This window comes from Larimichthys crocea, unplaced genomic scaffold, assembly GCF_000972845.2.
Source record: "Larimichthys crocea isolate SSNF unplaced genomic scaffold, L_crocea_2.0 scaffold234, whole genome shotgun sequence".
NCBI lineage: Eukaryota > Metazoa > Chordata > Actinopteri > Sciaenidae > Larimichthys > Larimichthys crocea.
This window is the reverse complement of record NW_020853101.1, coordinates 242,703-255,013: the sequence shown is the minus strand read 5'-3', so window position 1 is coordinate 255,013 and position 12,311 is coordinate 242,703. Positions and strand designations below refer to the sequence as shown.

The 12,311-nt window shown below is 41.4% G+C and overlaps 2 protein-coding genes across 2 annotated transcripts in view; one reads left to right on the top strand and one right to left on the bottom strand.

The window, feature by feature from the left end:
* Positions 1-3,548, bottom strand: part of plppr4b (phospholipid phosphatase related 4b) — a 37,224-nt gene extending 33,676 nt beyond the window's left edge. The window contains exon 1 of the mRNA XM_019258419.2: positions 2,978-3,548. Coding sequence (XP_019113964.1) covers positions 2,978-3,049 — 72 coding nt within the window. The 5' untranslated portion in view covers positions 3,050-3,548. The remainder of the gene's footprint in view (positions 1-2,977) is intronic.
* Positions 3,549-6,933: 3,385 nt separating this feature from the next.
* The window catches only part of plppr5b (phospholipid phosphatase related 5b), a 132,308-nt gene continuing 126,930 nt past the window's right edge, over positions 6,934-12,311 (top strand). The window contains exons 1-2 of the mRNA XM_019258425.2: positions 6,934-7,409; positions 10,359-10,651. The gene's annotated coding sequence lies outside the window, so the exon portion shown is untranslated. The remainder of the gene's footprint in view (positions 7,410-10,358; positions 10,652-12,311) is intronic.

The following is a 12,311-nucleotide window of genomic DNA, read 5'->3' as shown; positions in this document are numbered from 1 at the left end:
TGTGTGCTCGACTCCTTAATCTTGGTCAAGGCCGACCTGAAAACAGACTGGCTGAATGTTATCTGGTGGCAGAGAAACATTCAATACTGTCCTAGCTGTGTAATCTGTGTGTTTGTGTGTTTTGTATGTCTATGTGTGCGCCTTTATCATGTTCTATTTAAAAGTCCATATGTGTCACACAGAACACCACCGTAACAAAGGAGTTCTGTAAAGAATCCGTCATCTCCAAGCTATCAGCTGAGTCAACCCTGATGACATCACTATAACATCAACTGCTCGGTTCTGTTTACACAGTAAAACTCCTTGTTCCAGTAAACTTCACTCTTTTGCAGTCACACTTTGTAGTTTACATGTTTGACTTGCTTCAGTGATTCTGCAGCTACAGGTACTCATATCTATGTTCCAGAAGGAAACTGTTACTTTTCTAAAAACTCTGATGTCTCAATTTTGGCGTGTCAAAGTACAGGTGACAACCAAACATAAATGTCAGTCAAAGTTAGCTAAAGATTTCACTTTGATGGACAATATTTTAAACCTCACATGACCAAATCTGCACCATTCAACCTTCTTGGGTGTCTGGTGATGTACATGGGAATCTTTCCTGTCTCTTTCATCCATTACACATGAAGTGAGTGCAGCACTGACACAACAAGAGACCTATTTTCATCTTTGAACAAAATATCAGATGCAAACTGTCATCCAGGTCTTCTTTCTCAAACACAATGAAAGAAGGTGAACTACTTGACTTAAGAAATCACATCGGGTGTGCAACTGGCAATGGATGTGGAATGTGAATGGAGAAAAGAGAGCTAACTTATTTTGGAATAGTCATTTTTAAATCAAGGTCTGGTGTGAGATAAATGGAAATGGTAAATGGACTGTACTTATATATCTCCTTTCTAGTGCTCCGACCACTCAAAGCTCTTTACAGTACATATCTCATATCTCTCATCACCCATTCACACACATTCACACACTGATGGCAGTGAGGAGCTAACTAACGAGCTTCGGGAGCAATTTGGGGTTCAGTATCTTGCCCAAGCACACATCGACATCCACATCGAACTGCCAATCATCTGATTGGTGGACGACCCGCTCTACTCCGAGCCACAGCAGCCCCTGTTGCAGATGTTTACAGTAGCCAATAGCACTGTTAGTGTGTTTCCCTGTTGGTCTCAGAGGCTGTGCTCGAACCCAGTCTGGTCCAGCTGCTGAGCCTGGTTCTGTCACCTAACGGCAGATCCAGTTAACAGCAGTTAAATAACAGTTAGCTACTTTCGGAAAAGTTAGGCTAAATCTAACGTAAATGGACTGTAGTTATATAGCACCTTTCTAGTCTTCTGACCACTGACCACAAGCTCTTTTACACTACATATCTCATTCACCCATTCACACACATTCATACACTGATGGCATTAGCTGCCATGCTGATTAGCCGCCCTTGTCTATGTCAGACGCTGTCTGGATGGAGGACAGATGGCAAAAAAACACTTAAAGATCTATTTTGACTTGATGGGGACTTTAAGAATTCATGAGGCTGTGAATGAGTTCTGATTGCAGAGGTAAATCTCTTCGGGGAAGAGGGACACATCTTGACTGGCATGCTCTGATCTCCTCTGCACATCTACTGTGGGACATAGCAGTCACGGCTGACAGGAGATCAGGATGGGATTGAGCTTAACGGACCACCACCTCAGCTCTCTGCAAACCAGCCCCTGACACACACACTCAGGGAATGAGCTTGAGTGAAGCGCTAAATTAACTTTCAGCATTGACCTACTTAAAATGCTTCCTGTGGTTTGTAAAAATAGACAGCAGGTGATCCTTCAGTGAACTGCACTTTTATTTGATTTGATTTGAAAAGCTCCAGGCAAACATTTCTTGTTCATTATAATTTTGGGTGAGAGTGAATGAAAGATTCCAAAGAACTAAATCAAGGGAAGGGAATCCCCTGTCCGAGTCACCACTGTGAAAGAAATCCATGGGAACGATGTCGTCATCCCAAGAGCATCCATCACACAGTGTTAACTCTACAACACGATGCCAGTCTGATAGGAGAACCACAGGCCAGTGGTGAAGTAGAGCATGCATAAAGTGCACAGCAGTGGTGGGGGGTTGGGGTCAGCTGCACGACCCGTCACCACACACACAGAGGCCACATTTAAAACGACTTGACGCTGTAATGCTGCCATTCTGATTGTCTTGTTTGTTTGCATTATGCCTTACACTGCACATACTGTCTGCTAATGTGTAAATTCATCTGTCGACGCTGCAGCCATTTTCAGAGTGTAGAGTGCTGTGCTGTAAATATGATGTAATACATGTGTTTGATTGGAAAGTGAATTAAGAGAAGACAATAAGGCACAGAGTGTGTGTGTCCATGTGCACTTCATTCATTGTGTTCAGAGTCTGAGTACATGTCACATGTTGGTCCATGCACACAGTATTTTACTGCAGGACAGGTCATCTCAGGTGTTCTGGGACACAAATCAAATCAAATCAAATCAAATCAGATTTTATTTGTATAGCCCAAAGTCACAAAGTACATTTGCCTCTCCCTGTACAATCTGTACAGGGAGTGACACCCTCTGTCCTTAGTGAGGAAAACCCCTTTTAACGGGTAAAAATAAAGATGGCAATAAAAGCAGCATAATGCAAACCAGCTATGGATTTTTATAATATTTTAAATCCATAAATTTCTTCACATTGTGAATATGACTGAACATGTAACAGAGGGATGATGTGATCTATAACACAGGCTCCTATTGGACGAATATCAAGACGCTCTTATGCTCATTTCATGTGCTGAGTAGAGTGTTGCGTTTGAATCTTTCTGACCTACATATTAAAAATGATCAGTCTTATGAAGCTGATCGTCATGAGAACATGATCTTCAGTATACTGGACCACATCAGACCACATCCTCACTGTGAGGTGTAGTGATACACAGCGGCTCTGAATGAGAAGCATCACCCACCTCTACAAAATAGAAACAGGGCAGCAGGCTGACACTGTCTTTGGTCAGGGTCCCCTTCTCTCTCGCAGACATAGTCAGGCCTCCAGATATCCAAACAGATCCGAGATGTGACGACAGAAGAATGGCTGTGCTCTCCGGGCGTCCTGTCGGGATCAGGAGCGCTCCATGCCGCGGTGTGCAGCGGGATGCTCAGGACAACACAGCCGGTCTGTATCCAGCCCAGACCCCCCGATCCTCAGACCTGCACAGCCCCGGCCCCTTTATGTCTGCTCGTGAGAAGCCCCGGGCTTGGTTCCGTGCATGTCTTGCGATGAGCTGTCAGGTAGAGAACGGAGCAACACCGACGGAGGGAGGGAGGGAGTGGAGAGCGATCGGCGCGCAGGCGCACTGAGGAGGAGGGGAGTTAACAGCATATGGTTTGACTGCTGGATCTGAAAATGGATGGATCAGACTGACTCTGCAAGCCCAAGTGTCTGTTTCACACCTTTAAAAAAGAAGTTCTGCAGGTCACAGTGACCATCAGATCATCTGATTGTGGCAGTGTGGCAGAGATTCATGCAGGATCATCTGACATCAAGGTTTCCCTCCTGCATCCTCCTGGTACAAACACTAACACTCCCCCAGTCCTCTGAGTTCACGTTCCCTGCAGCCCGGCTAACAAACTGAGCTAACAGCAGCTAACAAACTGAGCTAACATGAGCTAACAGCAGCTACAGTTAACAGCAGTTTTAACAGAGAGTTGAGGCAGAGAGGCCGGAGGACATCAGAGGGAAAACCAGAAAACATCCACAAATATGATCCAGTTTCACCAAAATCAGTCAAATAGTTGGTGGTGTGTGACTTAGTGCCGTAAAGCCTTACGTACTTCTCCCAAAGTTACATAGTGTGAGAACAGACGTACGAATGACAGAGACACTGTTTACCTAATCATAGGTCAGTGTGGATCAACAGGATTTAAAAGATTTTAAATCACTTTTTGAAACGTTTTGCTGATATTTCAAACAGGATTTTTACTTGTAATAGAGTATATTTGTATTACTTTAATAAAGGATCTGAATACTTCATCCATAAGTGACCAGTTATTATAAGATGAAATTATATTAAATGACCATAGCCCAGTGGACTTGAGTGAGTGAGACATGAGTTTCAGCAGGTCAGCTGTCAACTAACTTTAATCTGGGCAAATACATTTGAAACGTCTGTAACTTTTTTTGTTGTGAGACATCCTGTTCTTTACAGCTTCCATAAATCCAACAAATTCCTCTCAGCTCATTCTTGGTCTGAAACTTTCAAACTTCAATTATGAGCTGAGGACCTGTGACGATTTGTGATGCCATTTATCTGTTTATCTTTCAATGAGCACATAACATGATTACATGTTCATGTCACACCGCGGTGAGGTCAAGCTGGGTTTTTGTTATGTCTTGTCATTTCCTTTTTTATTTTGAAAGGTTATTCTCCTCTCGTTTCAGGTCACTTGCCCTTCCTCATGTGTCACCAGTCTGATTGTCTTCCCTGCCCTGATTGTTTCCACCTGTTCCCCATTTCCCTCATGTGTGTATATATAGTCTGTGTTTCCCCTTGTCCCGTGTCTTCGTTCTTTTGTCGTTGCACCCAAGCCTTTCCATTGCCTCCAAGCCTGTTCCATGTGTCCTTGATTTATAAGTTTCTTAGCCCTAAGTTTAAGAGTAGAAAGAGTTTTTTGTAGCCTGTTTTCGTCCTACGGGATCGTTTTCTGTTTGATTGTTTCTTTCCTTTTGATAAAGTTTTTCATCCTCCGGGATTGCTTTTTGTTTCCAGCCAGTTTAGGAGATTAGGCCATAAGATATAGATAGTTCTGTTTCCTCCTCATTTTTGAGAGAGTGTTTTTGTTTGATAAACTTTATTAGATCGTTCCTTCCCTTTTTGGTGAAGCGTTTTTCTTTCTAGTTCAGTGTTTTCGATTTTCAGAGAGAGTGTAGCTGAGGATTTAGTTATAGTTACAGTGCTGGTTAGAGTAGCCATTTTTGTTGTAAATTTTGTAGACTGTGTACAGCAGCTCGGGAACTAATAAAGCTTCTTCCAAACCTGCCAATTCTGCGACTGAGTCTGCCGCTTTGTTCTGGGCCTGACAGTTCATAGTAGCAGTTAGATGCTGAAAGATGCTCACCAATAATACAGGCAATGTCAGAACTCTAATTAGCTAATTTTTTCTTCTTTTCATTATTGTAATTATTTTTTATAATTACTGTAGTACAGTTCATACTAAGTCCCAGTCCCAATGCTACATGTTGCTGTAGTAGAAGCAGTAAGAATTATGTCGTGACAAGGTAGACTGAAGATAGAAGTTGTGTGTATGTTATATGCATGTAAAGCCCTCCGAGGCAAATGTACTTTATGACTTTTATATACATTTAATAAAAAAATAAGTTAAAAAATGTACCTTATTCAGATTAGAGGACTTGTCATGATTATACAGTAATGACTCGGTTAGTGTTATGGTTTCTTGCAAGGTAAGTCCACAGTGGTCTTTTGCCCAGAAAAGAAAAGCGTGATTTGTATTGGTAGCAAAACCCTATTTTATCAGGACTGCACTTCCTTCCATCCACAACACTGCTCACAGATGCTGGCTACCAGGGCTCAGACAATCACCAAAGACCCCTCCCACCCCTACCATGAACTGTTTGCCCTCTGGTAAGAGGCTCTGCAGCATCAAAAGCAGAACAGCCAGATTCTACAACAGCTTCATCCCCCACACCATAAGACTGCTAAACTTCCAATAACCCCCTCCCACACACACAACAGTAGTCACTTTGCATTGATACTGGAAACTCTATTACACTGATAACTCTTACTCTATGCTGCTACATTGCTGTGGAAAAAGTCACTATTTTGTTCTGTTTCTTTTTTCTTTTATTCTATTTTCTATTTGATATACTTTATATCTATACTGTTATTACCTTGTCTTCTGCTTTTATGCTGAGCCTATGCAATGTAATTTCGCTCAAATGTACATTGTAAATGTACAGTTGAATGACAATAAAGTCTGTCTAAGTCTCAGTTTTTGTAAGTTAAGCAGTAAAAATTAAAATGAATACATTTAGTGAATAAATTTCTGACATTAACAATTTAACACTTTTGTGCAGTCTCCTGTACATGTGATATCTATTGCACGTCTGTCCGTCCTGGGAGAGGGATCCCTCCTCTGTGAATCTTCCTGAGGTTTCTTCCACCTTTTTTCCCTGTTAAAGGTTTTTTGTGGGCAAGTTTTTCCTCACTCGGAGGGTCTAAGGACAGAGGGTGTCACTCCCTGTACAGATTGTAAAGCCCTCAGAGGCAAATGTACTTTGTGACTTTGGGCTATACAAATAAAATTGAATTGAATTGAATTATTGCTGTATTGATTTGATGAGTCACATTGATTTGTAGTGAAGTGTTCAACATACCCTTAAACCAAATCATGACAATTTACTATTACAAATGGTCATTGATTTGGTATTGCTGTACAACCATTATGCACTGTATACATCCATGTTGTAAACACACAGCAGGTCAGTGTTTGATTCAGCAAGTGATCATTATTGTTATAATTGTTATTCAACATTGTTTGGTGTTCTGCTGTTCTTGCCATTGCTGCCATGTGTGATCATAACTTGATTATTCTCATGTTTTGATGCCTGTGTACCTCTATTTTATTTATTTTCCATATCTTCATTTAACATTTGAGAAGGTGCACTTTATGATTCCTCAACTAATCATCAATAAAGACACTCCTCCTGGGAAGCCATTGTGTTAACATTATAATCATAGATTGTGACTTTGAACATAACATGCAGAACAAGGTAAAATGGAACTTCTACTTCAAAACAAACAAAAAGTTCCACTCCGTGTGGAATGTTCTGCCAGCTCTGTATAAGTCAGACACAAATCAGACAGTCAGATCATTTCAACCTTTCAACAGGTGACACCACGGTAAAGAACTAACGAAAAGAAAATCTACAAAAGGCAGACCACTGATACATACTACATCTGTGCATCAGAGCCAAATTGCAACTGCATTTCTTTGATAAAGCGAGGAACTCAAGCTGTTACCAGAGGACCTCTGAGCCTTTACAGGTCAGCTCTTCCCAGAACAGCAGGGTAAAATGGACTTGACCAAGGCTGAGGTGAGATGATGACAGGGTTGCAAAAAATATCCAGCAATAGAGGCAAGGAAACAAAGCAAAGGCCAAAGAGGTGGAAGAAGGACAAGAAGCCTTTCTACAAAGCAGTTTCCCTCTCGTGTAAGAATTAACACCAGATGGGAGAAGAAAAAACACCCACAAGTGACTTATGTGCCTGATGTGGCACAGAATAAAGACACCACTGAGCTCCAGCGGGAGAAGGACAAGAACCAGCTTCTCCAAAAGGAACTGGAGAGGGTCACCAGGGTACACAAGGAGCTCAGCAAAAGGTATCAGACTGATGTCGTCAACATCAGACAGCAAACAGCTTACAGTGTGACCTTGAAAACGAGATCCAGCAGAAGAAACTCCTGCAGACTGATTACACCAAACAGGACATGGCATACACTCTCAGTCAGCAGAAGTTCTCAGCTGAGCTGCAGACAGAGAAGGACAAATGCAAAAAAAAAAAAAAAATCTTCACATAGTTTATTTTGTTTATTCTGGTTAAAAAACATTAAGATAGGAATCCTGTTTGTGCTTTGTCTGTCAAAGAACTTTCTAAACATTGTGTGCACTTTGCTCTATGTATCAGTCCTCTCAGTATTTGCATTGGTATAGTTGATTATTATTTTTGATAATGTAGGCCAAAGTCACACTAGAATGTCATAGAGCATTCTAGTGACAATATTGGAGACTACCAGTGACAGAATTGTACATTTGTTAATAACTGGAATGGAATATTTTTATGACTTCATAGAAGTAATATATGTATGTGTGTATATATATATATATTATATAATATATATATATATATATATATATATATAATTATCATCTATATATATATATATATATAGTGAGATTAGACAGCAAATAACATAAAACAAACAAAAAGAACCATAAAAGTATATCAAATTACAAGAATACAACATAAAAACAGGTTAAAATAGCACTATTGGGGAGAGTGGGAAGAGGTCCAGAGCTGGTTAGTCTATAAATGGTAGATACAACACCTTATCACATATTTTTCCATAAAAATCTTTAAAAGTAATGGTTGATAATTTCAAAGTGGTACTAATGACACATGATTTGGATATTTTCATGTCTAGGAAAAAGAAAACTTGTGATTAAACTGAACATGCTGATTTATAAGAAGAGCAATCACAGGGTCTGGCAGTGATGGCTGATTTTCAACTGTTGTCCATCTGATGGTCATATGTTCTAAAGCCAATGAAGATAGATCTATAGAAACACTGGTAACATTGTAAGAAAACAGACAAAACTCATGAACAGTGCAGTAAAATATAAACACCACTTTGTTACCCCTGATCCTAACAACATATTTAGCATAAAATGACTGACAGAGTGCCCTTACACCCCCCAGCTTCCTCTATTAAATCTGCACAGACAGAATTGGTGGCTTTTGACTGGAAACAGAAAACAATATATGATGTCGAACACATCGATCGACAAGTCATGGACATTTGGAATGCTAAAATACAAAAAGTATATCTGGGATCTGTGGGTACCCGAGTTGGTGGGATGCAAGCTTACTGTATAAAGTACCAGAAAATAAGTTCATACTACACCACACAAAGCAGATTTAACAACGTAAATACTCAAATTCACACCCATATCATATGCCAGATGACGTCTGAGTGATGCAATGGGGTTTCATCAGTCTACTGAGAAGAATAGAAACAATTGATACATAGTCTTAATCGGAATTCATCAGATAATCAGATTACATACAATATTCATGAATATTTCACATCAGTATAGAACTAGCAGTAGTTATCATGTTATCATGATGAGAGAAACTGTCATCAGAGAGCCTGCAGTGGATCCACTGTGAGCTTAACATCTCAGCTTTGACACACTAGCTGCTTGCCAAGGTTTTTTTCACTGCTGCTGGTAAATGGACACCACACACACAGTAAGTCAGTGCATGTGTGTGTGTGTGTGTGTGTGTGTGTGTGTGTGTGTGTGTGAATAAGACTCTGGTTACTGCTGCTGGAGTCACAGATACAGGTAATGCTACAGCCTGTTGCATATAAAATTCAGGTGTTTTGAAGTTAGATGTACGTTCTGAACACATGTTGCCAAATGTAAGTTACACTAAGATGAAGGAGTTAAAGATGAAGGATTTCTTTCCACTTTAACAGACTGTGTGTCAGTTATGAATACACAGCCAAATGTACCAAACATTGGATGGACATACTAATACAGTCTACTGGGTCATCTGACAGGTGACACCATTCTCTCATGACTTCATGTATCTTTAAATTGCCTTTAAATCAACTCTCACCCAAGAAAGAAGATTTACTTCTTTGAGGTGCTCTGCCTTGAAAACAGACCTGGAACAATGCTGTGTCTGCTTCAAGACACCTTCACCATCCTCCAAAATCAACCCCATCCCTGCAAAAAAAAAGCAAGTTGATAGAGCCTCAGCCTGACCTCTGTGATGATGAAGTCTTTGTGTACCTTGTGCTGTCCCACCTCAAAGTCATCACAGACACGAGGCCTGTGGATCCCTGGTCTCTGGTCTGTTTGCCTACAGAGCCAACAGGTCTCAAAATCACCCCAAGACAGAAAGTTATTTGCCATCCAGACATGCCACATGTGGCTTCTAATTATTTTGCCAAGTGGTAGCATGTAAATGTTAAACAGAAGTGTCACAGTGAAGTCCCACCCTGTCAGATATGACCTGAACCAATTCAAGGCCACCCCCGAGAGGCCAACCCAGTTTTCGAGCCTATTTAATAAAATATTATGATCAACTTTCGAAGGCAGCAATAAGATCAAGTAGAACCAAAACAGAGAATTTGTTGGAGTTGTTATTAATCCTAATATCATTCAGTGCTTCGACCAGTGCTGTCTCTGTGCTGTGGTGTTCTCTAAAACTCTTTAATAATAATATTTAATAAAAATGATTGATCTGATCTGAAAATATTACCTAAAAAGGTTTGTCTGTAATGACTAAAATCTGAGGAATATAAGTGAAATTTGAAAGTTTTGCTGTCTTTAAGAGCTGTGAATCATGAGTGGTTAACAATATTTCAAACTTCCTCTAAAACAGTTGTAAAAGTTTATATGAGGCAGTTATATAGTTTGTTTGTTTTCTGTTCAAACTCCATCTTCATTTGTAAGACAGTAACACTGATGCAGTTGTCTGACCTCTCTGACCGGCTGATCTCACTGTTTTTGCTCTGCCTTATTTCCGACATGACCTGAAGGCAGCATTCGCTTCAGCCCACCACAAGACAGACCTGAGCCGCGCATGCGCCTTAACAGCGGAACCCCGTGCATGCACCAGCACTCAGGATCCGGTAATTAAAATAAGGAAGATGCGGAAAAGTGTGAGGAGATAAGCTGGAAGCTACCGGACCCGGTGCTTCCCGGAGCATGTGACAGCTGCAGGCGGCGGACCTTGTTCTCGTCAGGACCGTGAAACTGGCGCGTTTTGTCGCTGTTTGTTGAACCGGCTGAGACTCCGGAGAGGCTGCACAAACTCTTGGAACTGTCCAAGGTAGGTGCCTCTCCCCCCGGTGTCCTTCAGCGGCGTAGCCGCTTGTCTCCGCCGCGGAGCAGCTCACAGAGCAGGAAGTGCAGCGGTGTGACCGTGACCGTGGAACAGGTCAGAGAGCTGTGATGAGGCAGTCTGCGTCAGAACACGAACACAGTGACTGAACACAGAGAGCATGCACATGTGTGTCTGACACAGTGATGGAGTGCAGCAGCAGGAAGCTCAGCTCTCTGCTCCTCCAGCAGCCTTCACTTCAGGAAGATGGTTTGTCCTCTGGGTCACTGTGAGGAGAGAAAGTCCACATGCTGCGCCAGAGCTGGAAGAGGACACACAGATCACCATGAACCTACCCCAGCTCACACTGTTATTATACATTCTTTAGTAATCATTTCAAGGTGCAGTGTATCTGTGTGATTGGCAGAATATGGCAGAAATCTGATATTCATAACTCTGTTTAGGACTGCTCTTATGATGTTGAGTTAGAAGTCATGCAGGCAGACCTGAGAGTGAGAGAACATAAGCGTCTTCGTTTGGTCAAGTTCATAGAATAAAGTTGCTACAAGTAGAGTCCACCATGTTGAACTGCAATGTTTCTACTGTAGTGTAATCTTCTACTGTTCTTATTGGAGCAGGATGAACAGTACAGGAGAATGTACTTTTGTACAGCAGTAACAGAAGGTGGGGGACAACAGAAAGTGCATTGAGTTTGCAGATGGCAGAGAGTTTTTGTAAGCAGTGTTTGTGGATGTCAGTGGTGTGTTGATTATTGTCCAGGGTAAGTCCGAGGTATTTGATACATTCCACCATCTCAATGGTTCATTATTGATGCATGTGGGGCTGTGAGCTGAGCTGTGAGTGCTGAAAGTATTGATGATCAGTTTCTCAACATTCAGTTTCAGATGATTGTTTTGATAACCTAGAGCAGAGTTACTGTCATTGAGTGTCAGCAGAGTATTTGATGTATGTAGTGACAGGTGAGGGGCTGGTACAGGCATTGGTGTAAAGGGTAAACAGGAAAGGGCTCAGGACACAACCTTGTGGGGCTCCCGTGTGGAGGATGTCACAGTGTCTGTCACTGAGGAAGCTGTGTACTGAGGCTGAGCAATTTTATCGATCCTGCGATATGTATGTGTGTCAGATATATATATAGATATATATATAGTGCTGTCAAAATTAACGCGTTAATTTTGTCGATTAATTTTAAAGAATTAACGCGTTAAAAAAAATTAACGCAATTAACGCGGTTTTGTTTACTTCCGGTGGCGGCCGCCATTTTGGATGTGGCAAAGTAGAGCTTTGTTTCCCAGATATATTAGTGTGTGTGTGTGAATGGGTGTATAAGAGGCATTAACTTAAAGCCCTCACGGAGACTGCGCCCTGGGCGGTCGCCCACATTGCCCATAGCTAAAACCGGCCCTGCTTGTTTTAGTTTACGGGCAGATCTGCCACATCCAATATGGCGGACACGTTAACGTATCGCAGCAACGGACCAACCTGCTCAGTGAGGCGTCTGTGTATATATGTCTATGATCTATCCTAACTAAAGGAGAGTCTATGTATATGTGTCTATGACCTATCCTAACTAAAGGAGAGTCTGTGCATATATGTCTATGATCTATCCTAACTAAAGGAGAGTCTGTGCATATATGTCTATGATCTATCC